Source organism: Mustela putorius, unplaced genomic scaffold (genome assembly GCF_011764305.1).
Source record: "Mustela putorius furo isolate JIRA1106 unplaced genomic scaffold, ASM1176430v1.1 tig00003972_pilon_pilon_pilon, whole genome shotgun sequence".
NCBI classification, from domain to species: Eukaryota; Metazoa; Chordata; class Mammalia; order Carnivora; family Mustelidae; genus Mustela; species Mustela putorius.
In genome coordinates, this window is record NW_025422115.1 from 24467384 (window position 1) to 24486770 (window position 19387).

Here is a 19387-nt window from a genome sequence, read left to right on the forward strand (position 1 = left end):
GGGAGAGGGTGCCTTATTGGCGGGTCACTGACCAGAAACACCTGGAGCTTTGCTCAGAAAGTTGCTTCTCAGTGATCTGTTTCTGCCACACATTTGGATCACTTTGCACTCTGACAACCTGACAGATTGACTTTACCAAGGATAGGAGCTGAGGTCCTCGTCCATTGACACCCACCCGCCCCGGGCTGCAGGCCAACCCCGGGGCTTGTCTGCACGTCTCACCTCCCTGCACACACACACACACACACACACACCCCTTGGGTTCAGCCTGTGGAGGGGTGAGAGGTGTCTGAGAGGCAGAGTGAGCGACCTCCGGGGCTTGAGGTAGGCAGCTGCCTGGGTGCTCAGTGCATATTAGGGATCTGACCAAGCCGGGGCCCCAGCTTCAGTGCAGAGCCGGCCCTGGGACCACCAGCTCACCCTGGCTGGGATGTAGGAGTGTCTCTGCCATTCCAGGCTCTGGGGCTGCACTGAGCGAACTACACATCCCAAATATCGTTTACAAGACAGGCTCGTGGAGCAGGGCCAGTCTGGGAAGAACCTCCCACCTGCTGCCTGGGGGACAAGTCACGTCCACCAAGTCAACTTGGAAGGCTTGTTCTGTCCTTGGCTGTGCATGATCCTCTCTCCCCCTTGCTCAGTGGCTCTCCATCTCCATTGCAGAGGCCACTCCTCCCATACAGCGTCACTCATCAGAACCCCGGGGCTGGAGTCATCCCGTCTGGCCTCTGACATCAGTGGAACCAGGGAGCTGTAGAATCACAGAAGCACATCCCACATTTACCATCTACTAGGCCGTTTATATGTATCTCCCCCACCTCTCCCTCTGGGGGAATTCTGTCCACGCACAGTGCAGCACAGGCAACAAATGCCCCCCAGTGCCCTTTGCATGATCGCCAAGAAGCTCATGCCCACGCAGCTGCCCCATCTGACGGGAACCTCCAGCCGCAGCCCACGCTGCTCAGCGTGAGGAAGGGCGTGTCACCCGTGTTCAGTTTCTGGAAGTGCATTGTTTCACTCTTTTTGTTTTGTTTTGTCTTTTCGCTTCCCCTGCCTGCTTCTGGTGTCAGAGAAAACATGAGTTGAGATGCACAGTTCTTGTCTTGCCTTGCCCCCTGCAAACTGCAGAGTGAGCAGAATAACGCGCATTCCGTGCATGAACAGAGGGTGTGGAAGGGGCTTGCGTGCTGAGCCAGGCCTCCTGGGGCTGCTACTTCCTTCCGGCTGTGAGAGAGGAGCAAACCTACTAGGATGGTTGGGATTTTCAGCTCCATTTCTGTGTTTAAGGCCGACATCAACTAGAGGTTGGGCCACATCAGCTGACTTGGCTTGCCTGTTCCCCGGGGACACCCAGAGGAACACAGGCCTCCCCCCACCCCAACGAGAATAAGGGCTGCCCGGGACAGCTCCCGAGCCTCGGAGGTACCAGGGGCAAAAGAACGGGTTTCCTTCCTGTGTCGGAACCACGACTGGCTAAATGAGCAGGTTTGGAAACAGTTGCACGGGTCTGGCTCCTCACTACCTTTTACTCTGGGCAATGTTACAGTTACTTATCTATTGCCATGTAACAAATTGTCCCATAACTTAGGGTCATAAAACCTCAACTTTTAATTATGTGTCACAGTTTTATTGGTCAGGAACTTGAACAGACCTCGGCTGGTTCTTCCCCAACGTCAGGGAAGGTGACTCGGTGGTACCCAGTGGAGGACAGTCTGGTCCGGAGAGTCCCTGAGAGCTTCATTCACAGGATGGCAATGACAAAGCCAGGCACTGTGCACCTGGCCACTCCAGTGTGGGTCTCGGCGGGGCCAGACTGTGCATGTGACAGCTCAAGGACCCAGGGAGTGTGCAGCAAGAGGTCCCCGGGGGGCTAGTCTCAAAGGATCCAACCTCAGCTCTATCACATTTGGCCAACCAAGTCCCCAGATTCGGGGGAGGGCAACAAACTTCACCTCTCAGTGGGGAGAGCAGCAAAGACTCTGCCACCATTCGGAGTCTACCCCAGGCCAAGCCACTTTCTGCACAGGTCTCGGTTCTTCCCGAGAGCATGATGACAGCAGTGAGCTCTACTTCTGAAAAGGGGCGAGAGGATACAGTAGGATGGTGCACGGAAGCTCACTGTCTGTCCTCGAATAGGTCCATGGGGAAGGTGGCTCTTCCTTCCTTGGCTCCACCTGGACGGGAGATCCCGACCACGCGCACTAGAGCCGCCCACCCTCGACACCAGCCCTTGGTCTGCCGGCGCACTCTCTCCCTGGTGCTTCTACTATATTTCTCCCGACACGCATCTCCAGAGCAGTAAACAGGCTCCTGCAGGGGGAAGGTTGTGGCGCTCACCGGAGATCATTATCTCTTAAGAGCAATGAGTATTTGTTGAGAATGTGCCTTCCCAGCAATAATTTATAAATGAAAGCTAGAACAATCGTAATAGTCATTGAAATCCCAAAAAGAAGGAGACTTTATAAATGCTGACTGTTTCCTCCTTGCCAGTTCCCGAATCCTAAGTACCTAAGTGGGAGAGAGCGAGGGCCACTTTGTTAATTGCAAAAGGTGCTCTCTAGGACTCGGAAGAGATGGGAGTGCGGCCAGCAGGCGCCAGGGCCACAGAGCTCACCTCGGGCCGTGGGGGCCGTGGGCATGGAGGCAGCAGCGCTGGGAGGGGGAGGCCACGGAGCAACAGCCCTAAGCCCACCCCCAGCTCACAGCCAGGAGCTGGGGACCGTCTCCCAATCCACCTGACGGGGCCAGGCTGTGAGGTCCGAGGTTGGGATCCTGGCCCCAAGGAGCACAGAAGTCAGGGGAGAAGCCACAGACGTAACTGAACTTCGTCTAGGGGAAGAACCTGTAGTTGTCACTGGTTGAAAACCCAGGGATATTGGGAAACCAACATGAGGTCCTTAAACAGGTGGCGGGATAAATAAACTGTGGTACGTCCAGACGATGGACCGTTCTCCGCGGCTGAACAGACGTGGGGAACCGTCAGTGCTCATCGCTAAGTGAGAGAAGCCAATCGGAGAAAGTTACACACTGTATGGTTCCCACCGCACGGCCTTCTGGAAAAGGCAGAACCAAGGAGACAGTAAAAGACCAGTGGTTGCGGACCGGGGGAAGCAAGCAGGAGCGGCAGAGCGCTGGGGAATTTTAGGGCGCGGCAAGCATCCCCACGACAGTATGATCGCGGACACACGGCCCCACCCTGGACCGACAGCCCTCAGAACCCTGAACACTGGGTCTCTGGGCAGAGAATGGCACCTGTCCTCTAGCCCCAGAGCTGGACACGTCGGCTTTTTCTCACCTGTAAATTGTGGCTGATGCTGCCTGTCCCACTTCTGGAGCAGGGAGGCGGTAAGGACCAGCTGAAGCCCCAGGCACACGCGCGGGATAGGTGGCTGCTGCGCACGCCTTCCCGGAGCCTCCCATCCCTGCCCCGGTACTGGTGTTCGAGTTCTACTCTCTGCACTGGACGCTGAGAACCATGGGGACAGGGGCGTGTCCCCCGGAACACAGCACAGCCCTCGTTCAGAGCAGGAGCCCCGAGCGGATCCATGAACCCCGGCACGGGAGCCCAGACTCACTGAGCAGAGACACCAGCTGCTGGATCCGACAGGCCTTTCCCCACCTTTGGTTCAGGAGGCGGCTCGCTGTGGTCCAGGGCGAACACCCTTACAGTCTCTGGGCAGCGGCCGTGCTGCAGATCGGGCCTCCAGTCTCTCTCTTCTTCCTTAGTTCACGGATGCTCCAGAACACAGCTTTCTGTGGAGCTTTTAACTGTGGCGCTCAGATGCTCCCCCGGGGGGACCCAGGGCTGTTGACCGAGGTGTTCGCATCTCCCCGGTCTATTCTGAATGAGCTGCTCCACTCAGAGCAAACCACCGCCCTCCCCAAGCCTCAGGGAAACCAGGTGGGTGTGGTGGTACCAGACCATCCTCACCAGAGGAGCACCGCCCACACGTCCCCAGGATTCACCCAGCCATCCCCTGCAGGCTGGTCTACGACACTCAGACTTCTGCTGGGGACCTTCCCTGGGGACCTGGGGACCCTCCTCCCTCTGGCTTCTGGGGCAGGTGGGCTCTTGCACCCCGGGGCCATTCTGTGCCCTCCCACAGCCTCCATGCCCCAGCACCTGCCTCCACGGATGCTCCCGGGACTCCCCTCTTCTGTATCCAGAGACCCAGGTCGAGGCCATTTGCTTCGGTGGGATTCTTGCCGTTCTACAAGTCTGAGCTCCACAGCTGGGTAGCCCGGTGAGCCCTGCGGAGAGCCACGCGGCCTCCCCATCTTCTTCCGTCAGGGCTCTCCTGCCCACACGCAGCACCCAGCAGCCTTGAGGCCCCTGCCGGGGGGGGGGGGGGGGGGGGGGCGGGGGGGGGGGGTCCCGAGACCCCCCCACTCTGACGCCGTCCGTCCAGACAGGGGAGACGACTGCCGCTCTGAGCACCTGCGCCAGCCCCTCCATCAAAACCAGGCCTTTGTTTGCCCTGGCCACGGAGGGACAGTAAAAATTAAGTCACAGCGGGACGTCCAGGATGGCAGCGTTTGGACGTGATGCGGTGCCCCCGCAGGCGTGCGCACTGGGAGTCCGCTGCGGAACGCTGAGCGCGCCGACGCTCGGCCGGCCTTGGTGGCACAGGAATCTGCGGCGAGCTGGGGTCCAGGCCTCCGTATCCTGAGGATGCTGGCCAGGTGGTCCTGCCGCACAAGTCTGGGGATCCCTGCCTGACCCCGAAAAAAGGACTCGTTAGCGGGGTCAGGAGGCGGTCCTGTTTCTAGGCAAGGGACTTCCTCCGTCGGCCTCTGAGGCTAATTCCCCATCAGAGCTTCAGCCGCAGACCCAGAAAGCAGAAGGAGGCTTTGCTCCTCGAGGACAGGCCGCGTGTCCGGCCCCGCCCTCAGCGGAAGCCCGCGCTTCGGCCTCTACCGCACACGCGCCCCTGCCTCGAGCCGCCCTCGCGGGACTGGAAACCCCGGCCACGCCCCGAGGAGCCCAGCCACCTGCCAGCCGCAGGGGACCTGTGTCCCGGAGAAGGGGATCTGTACTGATCCCCAAAAGCTCGATGACAGCACCAGCTAAATGTAACTTGGAAGTGTCCGGCAGCCCCGCAGCAGGGGGAAGCCCCCTCTCCCGGGGGCTGAAGCCCCACGCAGGGACCCAGCTGCGGACAGCCGTGACTCCTAGAGCCCGCTTCACCGCTTTCTGTTTTCCTGGTCTCTGTTGTGCTTCATGGCTGCCCTTGGTCTGCTCGTACTTCCAAAGTCGCCCCTTCCCTGCCCTCACTCCCTAAATCTGTTTCACTGGTTAATTGCTCTCCTCTGCCCACACGGCTTTCACCGCCTGCCTTGCAGCCCCCGCCCCCTCCCGAACGTCCTATCATCGGCTCGTTCCCCTTGAAGCAGCCTCCTCTGGCCCCCGGTTGTCCTGCTCCTGCCCTGGAGTGTGCCCGCAAAGAGAAGAATGCCCTCTGGCTTGAAGGACGCCCCCCCTCCTCCAAGGCTGAGTTTCGGGAGACCCGCCCTGTCCCCGGCTCCACTTTCCCGTTCATCGGTTTGATGCTGGGCCTGGTGCCGGGAGAGAGGGAGCCATGGGTCGGGCAGAGCTGCCCCTTGCCTCACTGCAAACATGAGTGGAGCCAAGAGGTGGGGTGACAGGTGCGAAGGGTCCTGGCGGAGTGGGAGGTGCGTGAGCAGCCTTGCAGGGGGCTGGCCAGGCTTCTCTCAGGGGAGGCTGCATGCTGGGCGGCAGTCGGCCGGGCAAAGACCTGGGGACAGAATGTTCCAAACAGCAAGTACAGAGCCTGGGATGCAAGAAGCAGCTCTGAGGAGTGAGGCCATGGGGGTGGGGGGTGGAGTCACAGTGGGGACCAGATGGCATAGGTCCTTGTGGACCACAGAGTCATCATCGGCGGTCCAGGAGGGTCCGACCTGAGGGCGTGAAGCAGGGACATGATGTGACATTCTCTAATTCACGTTTCCAAGGGGGCCCCGAGGGGCCCGGTTTACGAGGAGAGCGGAGGGGAAGGTGGTGGCTGGAAGGTCCAGGTGAGGGATGACGGGCCTCAGTCCCTGGGGGAGGGAAGTAGATGCCCGTGCAATATGCTTTGGGAGAAGAACCGTCAGAAAAAGAAAAATAAAGTAAATGGATAAAAAGATCATTTCTCTGCTCCCATCCTGATGCTATGGGGACACAGGACACCCAAGATTCAGATGGACGCAGCTCCGTCCCAGGTGAGGGGGTCTCGGGGCGCAGGGGAGCGGGACAGTGCCGTGCTCCCGGGGACTGGGGTTGGGCGCCGCCACAGGGGCTCACTAATAGAGTGCGCTGGGACTCTGTCACTGACACGACATGTCCTAGGCCGCCCGCATCAGCGAGGTCAGCCTGACCTCCTTCCTCCTTCTGTTAGCTGGTCCTAAGAACCAGCCCATGACGAGTCGGACGCCACGCCGGGTCGTGAGTGAGCTCTGTTATTGCGTCGTTGTGACATGTGTCCTGGCTCCCAACACCGGAGCTCCCCCGCTTTTGTAAAGCAGACAGGAAACAAATGAGAAAACAGCGACGTGGAACCAACACCCTCTTGGCTCCTGAGGTGGCCAGTCTCCTCCTTCTGTTGCCAGGACTGGTCTTCCCACTGCAGCAGGTCCCGGGCCGTGGGGAGTCGCTCGGGGGACTGAGCCATCCTGAGTCTTCTGAGCTAGCTGCATCTCCTGTCCCCCATCCCCGCTCCAGAGGAGCAGTGGCCCCTGCGAAAGGGAGGGGTGAGTGGCAGAGAAGCCACCTCCCACGCAAAAAGGCAGGTGTCCCAGCAGAGGGCATGTCCTGGCAGTGGGAGGGATGCCTTGCACCCGGGGCCGGGTTGGGGGGTGGAGGGCTGGCCTGACCCATGGGTCTCTGCACCAGGGCCTGGAGGTGGTCCCCTCGGTCCTCAGGCACGCTGCCTAGCACGCAGGCCTCTCAGCATTGCCAGGCCCGGCTTCTGTCCACGGAAAACGCCACCTTCTTCCTACATGAGAATGACACCGGATAATGAGTCAAAGACCTTTCAGGTAGGGCCTGGTGCACAGTAAATACCAGTACGCGGTCAAGGGGACGATGATGTTGTTGGAAACAAAAGCAGTCACAAAAGCAGGCCCAGGCGTCCTCGGAAATAACAGCGGAGCCAGCTTGTGCAGGCCTGTCTCTTTCTCTCCATCTCGCCTTTTCATTCAAGACTGTTCTCTGTTCCACGAGGGGAGGCTCTCCTGACCTGGGGGTCCGGATGATTTTGCTCACTTCTGCTGGGCCTTGACGAACCTAAACTGCCCACAAAGATTCCATAACATTCCAGGAACACACCTTTTACCAACACCCCCGGCTTTCTTTACAAAACAGCTTTCATCTACCATCGAAGTGTCTAAACCAGAATGATGAGTGTGGAAAGCAAATTAACATCAGATGAAAAGGCAGGAAAATACAGCCCCGATACAGGCGTGTGATTTGCTCCTGGGGATGAGCCCCTTCCCAGCCTCACCTCCACAAGTGGGGAAGGAAGTCTATCCACCACGCTCCGCAAACATCTGCAGACCAATTACACGCAACAGTTTACAGGTGTGGAGAGGGACCCGTCACTCACCTGCTACCCTCCCAAACGAATTTTCCTAATCTCTCTTAAAAACAAAGCACACTTTTCTCTGGGGCTCTTTACGAAGCAGGAGGAGATCATAGGCCCTCCTCCAGGTGGGATGGAGCCCTTGGAGGCTCGGCAGAGCGGGCTGGCTGGGGTCCTCTCTCAGGGCCCCTGCCTGTATCAGAAGTCATCTAATGTCATGCTGATTCCCAGGCTTTGCTCCCAAAGGGCCAAATTCAGCAGATCCAAAGGAGGGCCCAGGAAAGAGCATTTTTATGAAACTCCCAGGACCTGCTTATTACCTGTGGGATAGGCCAGTGGTTCTTCAAGGCTGGTATCTACCCAAGAGGTTGTTAAGAGGTCAGTTCCGGGGCCCCACACCCCGAAGACCCACGTCGGAAGGCTTTGGTGGAGCCCAGGAATCTGAATTTCTGGGGAGCGTCTCTGAGATTCTGAAGCAGATGATCTGAGGACAGAGGAACATGGAAGGCAAGTCTGGTCCCAGGCAGATTCCTCTACTGTAGGTCTAGGGGCATGGCCCGAGGTTCAGCGTTTTGAACACACTCCCAAGGAGTGTTGCTGCTATTGCTCTGGGGTTGGGGGTCCCGCGTTAAGTGGCCTAGCCGCAAACAATCTTTTGTCCTCCACGGCCCTGCATTTTAGAGCCTATTTCCGCTTCCTCTCTAAAGGCATCCTCACCGCCTCGTTCACAGCAAGCGTGATAAACCAATGCTCTCTACTGGACTTCCCTCGGTTACTGCAGTACTCTGAAAGCATCTTCCCGAAAATGCGGGTTTCCGTGTACAAAGCATTTCCTCCAGGCAAGTGAGTTTGGGAAGTGCTCCCTGCTGGGGTCGCAGGGCCTGGGTGAGAGGCTGCCAGCCCATGTTCCTACCCGCCCTCGCCCCGCTGTGCTAGACGGATGCTAACGGAGCCCACTTACCCAGTGAGGACCACTCTGCGTTCCTTTACCCAAAGCTCTTGCATTTCCGCCAACTCAAGGTCGCGGATCGCACACGCCCTGTTTGAAGTCACGGTGTCCTTCCACAGCGTCAAGTGGTCCAAGACAGGGAGCTGTGTTGTCCAGTGTTTGGGCCTCAGGACCGCCACCCAAAGGCACCATTTTTGCTGTCGAGTTGCCGGCCTGTCTGCACTCCCACAGGTGACGGAGCACAGCAGAGCCCACGCTGACTTCTGGAATGCACGTTCCAGGACTTGTTTCCATTATGCGGCTGCCTTCTGAAGACAAAGGCAGGTCCTGGCGATGGACATTTCAGGACCCCTTGTGTGAGCTCTCTAGGCCGTGAGGAAGCACACTGAGTAAGGCGGGGTAGGGGGAAGCAGCAGGGGTCTTTCAGAGATGTGAGCTCATGGCTGAGGAATGCACTTTCCCCCAGCGTGGACTTGTCCATGAAACCCCACTGTCTGCAGACGACCTCTGCAGGCGGACTGTGATGAGGCCAGCACATTCGGCACATTGGGCCCTGTGGAGCTGAGAACCTCCCTACGCCCCTACGGAGTTGGGCGTGTTCTGAGCTGCTAGGCAGATGTGGCCAGGACAGATGTGCTGCTCCGTTTGCTAGTCCCACAGGCTTGCTTATGGGATGAAAAATTGCACAAAACCTCATGGGTTTGCATGTAGATCTTACCCTGCCCCTCCTGGCTCATCTGATTACAGCAAGTCTCCAGCAAGGGAGCTAACCAGCCGCACACCCTGCCCAGGTGGAAGGGTCCTGGGGGAGAGGAAAAGGCCCTTTTGCAGCTCTCCTGCTCTCCTGCCCAAGTTGCCTCTGACCTCGGAGCTCAACACTAGTCCTCAGGCCTCTCCCCACTCCTTTACAGAGCATTTCTTAAGCCAGAACTAAGGTAATCTTGACACAGCTCCGCCAAACCAAAACAAATTTGAGTAAACAAAAATCACTTTTCTTCCATCTCCAAGCCAGAAGGAAACGTGCAAAAAACATGTACTCACTTTCCAAGCTGTACATAAATCCCTTAAAGAAGTGTCTCTCCCCCCCCACCCCCCCACCCCCGTTCAGAAACCCACCAGCAGAGCCTAGTGGAGCCGGCCCGGCCAGCCGGCACTGACATTCCTGACAGCTCTTCTGTCGGAAAATTTCTTCCTTTTCTTTCCCGGGGCCTCTAATTTCGTTCTTGGCTTCTCAGGCCTAACAGTGCGTTTTGATGCAAACAGGAATTAGTCCCGTCCCCAGTCCTTAGGGGCGCACGGCAGCCAGGGCTCCGACTCCGAGCTCTGCACTGCGCTGGGGGGTCTGCACGCCTGCGGATCTCCCGCCTCGCTCCGCTCTGCGCTTTCCTGATGGGCTGGTCTCTCGGGGCCGACTCCTGGACGCCCAGCGCGGGCGCAAAGCCTCCCGTGAGGTGGGCCGGGGCTGCGGGAGTCCGCGCGAAGACACTCTAAACGTAGAGAACACAAGGGGAGCGCCCTCCCACCATGGGCCGGGCAGGAAGTTGGCCTAAGCAGCAGGGGCTCCCCATCCAGAGGGCGCGCCCTGGGTCTGGGGGGCTCCCGAGCGGCCTCCAGTCCTCAGGTCCCCGCCCTGTCCCCCCAGTACTAGGAGGGTCGAGGGCCCCGGCCCACACCCGCTCCGACGTCCGGCCGCGCGGGGCGGGGGCGCGGGCGCGGGCGCAAGGAGGAGGCGCGGGACGCAGCGCGCCGAGCGCGGGCGCGGGCGCGGCGCGGGGGGCGCGGCGCCTTTAAGGCCCGCGTCAGGCCGAGCGAGCGCAGGGGCCGGGCTCGGGGCGGGGCCTCGGCGGGGCGGCCGCGCGGCTTCACCTGCAGTTCGGAGCGCGCGGAACAGAGGCGCGGGCGGCTGCGAGGCCGGCGGACGCACCGGCCTGAGGGAGCGCGCCGCCGGCCGACTTGGCCTGGCTCCCGGAGCCGAGCGGCGATCGCGGCGGCGCGGCCGGGCTGGAGGCGCGGGGCCCGATCGAGCGGCGGCGGCGGCGGCCATCGGAGCTGCGCGATCCGGGTGGCGGCGGCGGCGGCCGGGAGCGGGCTCCGGGCGCCGGGCTCCGGGCGGGCGCCTGGGCGCGGCGCGGCGGGAAGATGACCGCGGGCTCCGGCGTGCTCCTCGTGCTGCTCTCGCTCTCCGGCGCGCTCCGGGTAAGTTGCCGCCTGGCGTCCCGGCCGCTCGGAAGCCTCGGGCGCCGCGGGGCCGCCCCCGGAGCCGGCGGGGCGCGCACTCGCCCGGAGGGGCTCTCCCGGGCGCCCCCGCCGCGAGCACCGCTGCATCCGGAGGCTCCCGCACCCCGCGAAGCCGCCCGCGGTGGGCAGGAACCGGGAGCCGCCGGCGCCGCGGCGAGCCGTGGTGCGGAGCGGGCTGGGATGTGGGCGGGTGCAGGGCCCCGAGAGCTCTGCCCGAAGCGGGACCCGCCAAGCATCCCTCAGCCGCCCCGGGTCCGCGGCCGCGGCTCGGAGCTCGGCTCTCCCGCGCCTGGGCAGGCTGCCCGCTGGCGGAGCCGGCGCGCCCTCCACCGCCCGGGAGCGCGAGCCTCCGGAGTTGGCGAGCCCCAGCCCGGGCCAGGACTGCGGGCGGGGGAGCTGGCGACAGCAGGCAGGGCATCAGCGGCGCTGGGGACGCCCGGTCTGGCCGCGCTGCCCCGGACCGGGGTCTCGCGGCGCGGCGCCGCCTCCGCGCTCGTCCTCCGGGTGCCGACAGGGACCTTGGCGGAGGCCGGGGAGAGGCCGGGCGGCGGCTGTGGACCGCGGGGCACCCTCGCCGCCGAGTCCGCGACGTGCGGCCCGAGCCCGTGTCCGGCGGGGCCCTCGCCGCCGGGAGCGGGGCTGGGGAGCCAGGCGCCGGGCGGGCGCAGGCTGAAGGAGCCCGGGACGGCGGTCCGGGCGGCCGCCTCCTTCCCGCCGAGCCCGCGAGCCCGGCCCCCAGACCGGCTGTGCGCGGTGGGTGCAGGCCCCGGGGGCGGCGCGCGGGGCTGCGCCGGGTGGCGCCCCCGGAGAGGCGGCGGGGCCGCGGGAGTTGCAGGAACCCCCTCTCGTGGCCGATCGGCCTCGCTGCTCCTCCGGCGGCGCAGCTGTAACCTCGAGAGGAACAAGTGCGGCGCCCCCGGGGCCCGCTCCGAGGCTGCGGGACGCTCCGGCTGCGCTCGCCACTCGCCCGGACGGGGCGAAACTTTCCCGGGCGAGTTCGCCTGCGGGGCTCCGGCTCTCCGTGCAGCTCCGTTCCCGAGGAGTGGAGCCGCGGTTTGGAGCTTTCCCGAGGAAGGAACCCGCACCCCTCGCCCTCCCCATGGCGCTTTTGAGGGAGGGCGCCCGCTCTCCGGCCGGCGGCGGAGTGTGGAGTCGAGGCCATGAGGGCGGCGGCCCCGCAGAGGCAGGACTGCGGGCTGCGCCCCTGGTGCCCGTGTGCGCTGGCGGGGGAAGGGGGCCGCGGCGCTCCGACGTCTCGGCCCAGCGTCCCTGCGGCGCCGCGCGGTCTCTTCGACGGCTCCCCACCCCGCCTGGCCGGCCTGGAGCCGCCACTCCCCGCAGCCCGGCTGGGGCGCCGTGCTGCCTCCTGCGCCTTCCGCTGGGCAGGGTCCCGGGCGCTCCAGGACGGGCGGACACCCACCCTTTCGGGTCAGTTAGAGGCGCTGTCTCGCCTGGTTGCGCTAGAGATGGGGGCTCCGAGGGCGGACCAGTGTTCCGCCAAGCCGAGGTGGGAGGCCTGGAGTGTGGAGCCCCGTCTTCGGGAAGCCTCCCTCCTTGCCCAGAGCTGAGCCGCCCCTGAGGACCTCCTTTCTTGCGCTGCCGCCTCCTTCTGTCCTGGTGACCCACGGAGAAGACATAAGCCTCCAGGTCCTCAGCACCCAGAGCCCAGCGTGGTCCTCAGGCTGCCGCTGGCCGCCGCTCCCTGCTGTCTGCGCTTCCCCTGCTCCTCACATGCTGCCCTCTGTGGGGCAGGAGAGGTCCTCCCAGGCAGCCCTCCTGCCGGCAGCCGGCCTTCCTCCCCACCCAGCACCGCGACCCCAGGCCAAGCCTGCAGGGCCCCCTCGTCCAAGCTGGGCTCCCGCGCCCCGCGCGGGAAGCCGAGGCTCCTCCTCCCGACGCAGGGTCAGAGGGGTCGGAAGTGAGGTGTTGCCTCCCGCTGGTCCCCGCCCCATGCTCTGGTCAGTTCATCCTGCCCACACCTGGGGGTGAGCACAGGACAAGAAGGCGGTTCCAGAGCCAGAGACCACATTCGCACAGCTTTGGTCACCGCACGTGGTGACGGCTGTCCTGTGGCGTCCCTGGCTCCTGACACTCCCTCGCTGTGCCCCGTTCATCACGACACCTGACCGCGGGTGCAGGCGTGCAGCGGGGAGCGCACGGTGCCTGCTGGTGTGGCTCTGCCCTTGTCTTCTGGGGTCCACGGGGTCTGGGGGGCTGCTGGCCCAGGTGAGGCCGAGAGAGCATGGAAACGAAGAGCACTGGGTTTGGGCGGAGACTGTGGCTTTTGCGTTTCTGCTTAGCCGGAGGCCAGATCCAGCCTGTAGCAACCCCTGGTAAACGTAGGCTTTGGATTGAATTTCTGTCCGCTTCACATTTGTTCCAACCTCTCTTCTTTCCGTTCTCAGGCCCATAATGGGGATCTTACAGCCAGGGAGACCTGCAAGGCTGGATTCTCTGAAGAAGACTACACGGCATTAATCTCAGAGAACATTCTGGAAGGAGAGCGGCTACTCAAAGGTAGGGGGTTGGGGGGATGTAAGAAGAAATTGCGTGTGGTGCTCCGGATGGGGGAGACCTTTCCAGGAACAGGCAAGGTGGGGCTGCCTTTGAGCCGGGCTCTTTGCAGGATGATGGCTCCGAGGTCAGTGAGATGGGGGGGTCTGGGGACCTCAAAAAGACATTTTTCATGGCAGGTGAATGATTCAGAATGCCTGTCATTTATGAGTGAGGTGAATCATTTCCTGGGCAACAAACTGGAATTCGGATGTAACGTCACCCAAATAATGTGCAGGGAGAGACTTTCTTGCTAAGTATTTTTATGTATGAAATTCTGGATTCTTAAATTATCCCTGCTTTGAAATGCATGATAAAGCAGACGATGTTGTTGGAGATGCGGTAAATAAGCCCACAGACGTTCTGTTCACAAATGTGGCATTCATTTTCATTACTGCCCCACTGACAACACGAAAACACACATGCAGGAGGGAACTACCAATTAGCTTTCTCGTAATTGTAGGATTAAATCCACACTTGTGATGGGAACGTCAGACGCAGCTTCAGAAGTCAAGTGACAGTAGATCCTTCTGCATGTTGATCTGTTTCCCTTTCGAGACAAACTAATTAAACTTTCCATTTGCATGGGAGGGGAAATAAATCCGTTCTTCCTTCTGAGGATTCCAAATCCTACCACGAACACCGCGGCCGTGTGCCTTCCCAGAAGTAGCAGCTTTTAGCTGATTTCAGAGGGATGGAGGGAGCGAACTTCGGATAAAGCTTGAGAGCTAAATTTCAGCTCTCACGACTAAATAATCCTCACGCGGCTGACTTTCTCCCCAGTTTTGTGTTTTAGGGAATCTGGGATTTTCCCTTAAGAGTTGACAGCGGCTCCTCTTGGCGGGGAGAGGGTGTGCCACGCACAGGGGTGGGAGGCGAATTTCCAGGTTCTCTTCCTTGGAGGTGGAGCTTGTGGGCTTCCCTCGTTCGTATGTGCTCGGTGTCGTCTGCATTGACTGCTAAGGGTATGATACTGTTGACTCTTCCGTTGACCCCCCCCCCGAAAATAAAAATAAAAGTGAAATTCCCAGCTATTGACCAGAAGCAGAATGGGTGTGTTGCTCAAGGAGGCTTATATGAGTAAGAGTTTTTAGGCGCTGCTCTATGAATTTTAGGGAGGGTGGGCCACCTTTCAGGGTGTATTAGCCTACCGAGTGTCCCAGTGTGTGCGCTCAGGGAAGGCCAGAAGATGCTCTCACACTCAGTGTGCCGTAGTGTCACTCGTGGCAAGGGACATGCGGTACCGCCGTTTCCTGGTCCAGAAGCTGGCATCCTGGGCCTCTCTGGGGATGGAGCCACTCTTGATAAGATCGTGGGTATCAGTTTTATTCAGGAACGTAAGGAAAAGTGCCTCTTAGTAACGCCAAGTGCTACGTACTGTGGAAGCGAATGGCAGATTCCCATACCTTTTATGATGAAATGCGGGATTTCTAACAGGCATATGGTCTCTGTCCTGGCTGCTTTATGGTTCCAGGCTGAACTGGCTTCTGTACTTGGCTGGTGCATGGGGAAATCTTGGCCACTGGCTGGACCTTGGCTGGCCCCCTGAGCCTGGACAGGCTTCACCCAGTGTGGAACAGAGAAGGTGAGCCTGGACCAGCCTTCAGCCCTCGGGGGCGCTCGACCCCTATGGGGGCACATACTTATCCCTGAGATGAGGTTCAGCCCCCTCCAGGTGGTGAGGGGAGGAGCAGGTGTCTCCCAGGTCCCATCGGGACCTGCTCTCACCCTCCTGTGGGACAGGCTAGAGCCCCGTTGCTTCTCCTGCACCTGTGTGTATCCCCTTCCCCCCACTGTTCTCAGGGACCAAGATGTTTTATATCTTAGAAATAATTTTACACATATGGAGGCAAAAGCTGACGCAGACACACACTCAAATCAGGGCAGATAAAAATTTCTCTTTTTATGTACGCTCTCTGCAAACCACAAGACCACAGGGAAGATGTGTGCATCCAAAATAAAATAAAGCCACGATATTTCTGTTATTCTGGTAGGAATCAAGTTAAATAGATAATGACTGCTTATAATTGAGTTATTCCAACAGAGAGAGCTTAACCTTAATTTGACAAGCGAAGCTTCCCAGAGTCACCGTTTTATTCTAAGTGTCCTGAAAGCCATTAACGGCTGCTTGGTGGCTCCTTCTCTTTGCCTGAGTCAGCTTACCAGCAGCCCCGAACATCCAGATTCCAGAAGGAGCGATTTGTTACACAGTAATTAACTTATTTATGATAAATGGATGGAAGAAATGTCGTGGCATTTTGTTTTATGTCTAAATGAAAAGCATTTGCATTCTAAAAATTTCATGCTAATTAGGCTTAAAATAGTTTTCCCCAATAGGGTAGCAAGCACTACGGTATTGTGAACCTTGTCAGCAGCAGAGCCTCTAAGTACAGCCCTGTGGGGCATCCACTGGGCTGATTTGTAGTGTTCCCGGATCCCCTCCAAGCTGGATTTCCTGTGCCTGTTTTCTCTGGCCAGCTCTCGAGCGTAGTCCCGTGCCGTTAGCAGTAGTGTGGTTTTCAGGATCGTTCACTTACAGCCGTGATCACCGGTGCATAGTAATATCTAAAGGAAGATGGCTGAATGGTTCTCCTTCAGCCAAAATGGGACGTTCCTTGCGCCGTAGTTCAGTGTGGGGCGTTTGCTGAGCTGGTGTCTTTTTCTCGGCTTTGTTAATAATTAACAGCCCGCCCGCAGCTGAGGCAGTGACCTGCCTTGCTCTCTGGTGGCGAGCAGAGTCCTGGAAAACCCAGACCAGCTTCGTGGCAAAATGGGAGAGTTACAGGCTGTATCGTGGGAGCCCAAGACGCGTGGGTCCGATCCCCCGGTCCTGGACAGGAGGCGGTGTGTGCGTAGCAGTGTCTGCTGGGGCAGGAGGGAGTGGAGTCTGGATGCTAACCCTTACAATACAGAGAAGAGGGGAGCGCTGCTTCTGAGGACTGCCTCGGGAAGCCTTTGTGCTCCCACTCTGCCTTAGCTCAGGGCCATCCTGTGCAGCCCAGCTACACTCTGCTTCCTCCTCGGAGAACTTCCGCTCTCTGGGCCAGCATCTCTCTTGTTGAAACAGGACGGTTTACGAGGGCAGCAGCTCCGGCACTCTGCTGTGCTGTTTTAGATCATCTCAGAGTGTGCTCAGCCAACAGGATAAAACCCCATTACCAGAACCTTAAATGAAGGGGGTTTAATTTTTCTCATGTGATGGTGAAGAGAGATGGTCAGGGTCTAGAGCAGCTTGTGAGCACCATTATCACTGCCTGATCTTTATTCTGCCGCCTGTGGCTTGTCAGCTCGGTTTATTACCACCTAGCTGTAAACTGGCTGCTGTGGCTCCAGCCATTGCATTTGAATTTGGAGCAGGATAAAGGAGGGAGGAGGGGTACCATTTGCATCCCTTCCCTGCATGAGGAGATCAAGCACTTTCTCAAGATGCTTGCTGTTCTCCTTGGCTAGAACTAGGTCACATGCCGCTCCCAGCTGAAAGGGGTGGGGAGGCTGGGAAGCGGAGAATTGCTGGGAAGCGGAGAATTGCTGGGAAGCGGAGAATCGCGTTGTGTATTTGGGTTAGAGCTATTATGATCCACCACCTGGTAGATCCATCTCCTTGGAGCAAGTAAGATTCTGTTTTAGGAAGGAAGGAGGGAGGAATGGATACTGGGGAGATAAGCATGGGTGTCTGCCCTTTAAGGCTGTGGCTTCCAGCACCTTCCCTAAATGCACCCTGGAATGAATGACTCATTTGCATACTAAGGCCCAGAGAGGGAGGAATGGGGAGGGGGAGGGATGGGGGAAGAGCCCACATGCAGGTGCTTGGCATCAGCACCTAAGAATTGTGCCCAGCATCATGGGCAGGGCCAGAGGTACCACTGTCTCATCTTGACAAGTGTAGGGACACTAGCCTCTTCTCCAGGCAGTTGGGTTTGACCCACCCCCGTGAGACAGGTCGCTCTTACTGGGAAAGAAGGCGTCACGAGATGCAGGACGAGAGTCTCAGCTAGTCTGCTGCAGAGCCACCCCTGGCTTCGGGCCGAACCTGTGTGGTGGCAGCTGTGCAGTGACAGTCTCAAATGAAGTCGTGAATGAGCCCGAGAACACGGACACTGTAACGCAACTGGGCCCCCTCGGTTCACCTGCCAGGGAGCGGGAGCTCCTGGGACACCCAGCTGGTGGTGCTGATGAGAAACCTCCCGCGTCCACTCTCACCGTCTTCTTCAGACTCCTGCTCTGTACTCACCTGTTCGGCGTACACAGAGTCCTGTCTACGATGCTCACACGACAGGTGGACTCTGTTATACTGCGGTGGCAATACGGCCCTGCTACAGCTAGGATGATCTGGTTGGGTTACTCTGTTCGATGAGGCTTCTGGGAAAGGGTTTTTCTTTTTTCCTTCTTTCCTCCTGGTAGAGAGGAACCTATTCAGCTGCTCATGCCCTCTGCCTTTTTCCCTTACCTCTTCCTCCTGCCTGGAAGACAGACGTGATGTCTGAGACAGAGCAGCCATCTTGTGATGGTGAGGATGGTGCAGTGGGAGCTAGATCCTAGGTGGCGTGCTTGAACCACATCAGATAACCTCTGGGCTCGTTGTTCCCCTGAGAGGTGAGAAAACCAAGGCTGAAATACCACAGTTGGGTTTTTTGTCCTTGGTAGCAAAGGCAATCCTGGGTGAGGGGAGTGAGCAAGGTACATGGCAGCAAGTAGCTGTCCTTCCCTCTGGAAGCCTGGAACACATTTCATCCTCTGAGTGGAGCCCAAGTTTGGGGGACCCTGCAACTGATCCTTTGTTCCTTGGGTATCAGTCTTACTCTTTCTGTAGCGGCCCTGCTCCTTGTGGACGAGAATCCGTGTCCAGCACCCCGGATCGCAGAGCGCACGCCGTGGTGCTCGGTACGTGATTGCCGAGCAGATGAAATGAACAGTCAACCACATTAGTGTCCTGGCCAGGATGTGGATGAATCACTAGATGTAGGAAGCCAGGCTGCTTGTCTGCCCCGCCCGTCAGGGAATGTGCAGTCTCCACTGGCTCTCTTAGCCATCCTCCTCCAGGAAGCCAGGGGAGCAGGCCTGGGGGCTCTGACTGCAGTGCTGGCTAGCTCCAGGACCTCGGCTGCACGAGGAGTGGAGGTGAGGACGGCCACGCAGGACTGCGCCCTGACCGGCGGCTCCACTGGCCTCACGCCAGCACATCTCTTGATCTGGAAGCCAGAGGAGAGCACCGAGACCTGCTCGGCCTCCGTTGGCAGCCGCCTCCGGGGTCCCCAAGAAGGAGCCCCCAGAGCCTGCTGTGGAGCGCTCACTGGAGACGGTGATGCCCTTCTGGCTGTCTTTGGGGCCAGCCTTGCCATTTTGGGGTCGCTTGGGTGCTCAGCAGCTCCCCCCCGCCCCGCCGATTTTGTCTGGGGTTAGAGATAGGTCGAGAAAGGGAAGTTTATTCCCACAGACAGTGGCCTCGGTCAGAGGCAGGGTCAGCCTGGGAAGGCCTGGCCCCCAGGGTTGCACCCGAGCCAGAGCGCAGGTGCAAAGGGGGTCCCGATGGCCAGAAGGAGGCAAACCGCCGCAGGCTCGCACTCCATAGCCACGTGGCCCGCGTGGCCCGAGGGGATGCTGGTGGCATCTGGGTCCCTAAGCAGTGTGTCAGAGCCCCCCACCCCATATCTTTTAACTTCGGGCCGGTGTGTGTGTTGTCACTGTCACCAGCCATAGCCCCACGCTGCAGAAGCTCACGCACCAGTTAGACTTGGGGATGAGAGGTGTGTGGATGCCCCAGCTTCAAGTGAAGGCTTCTGTGTTTCAAAACCGCATGTCTTGACGGCGTCTCAGGATGCAGGAACGCGAGGTCACGTGGGATTGTCCCACAGGACCCCTGGGTTCTGGCTACACCACACACCAGCCCTCCGCGGACCCTGCTGTGGGAGCCTCCGGAAAGCTTTGCCGACAAGGTAAAATGGGTCCTGCTTTGTGGGGCAGAGGCCGGCCCGAACACGTGTGTTTGCTCTACGTTCCCTGTTTGTTCGGATCCGTGCTTGTAGTTCATGTACTGTGAGCAAAAATGGCTTCCGAGTTCTGAGATCAC

General features: G+C 59.6%; 1 protein-coding gene across 1 annotated transcript in view; it reads left to right on the top strand.

Moving 5' to 3' along the window:
- Window positions 1–10616: 10616 nt before the first annotated feature.
- The window catches only part of CDH4 (cadherin 4), a 508726-nt gene continuing 499955 nt past the window's right edge, over window positions 10617–19387 (top strand). Inside the window, exons 1-2 of the mRNA XM_045070576.1 lie at window positions 10617–10725; window positions 13173–13284. Of these exons, the coding sequence (XP_044926511.1) occupies window positions 10669–10725; window positions 13173–13284 (169 nt within the window). The 5' untranslated portion in view covers window positions 10617–10668. The remainder of the gene's footprint in view (window positions 10726–13172; window positions 13285–19387) is intronic.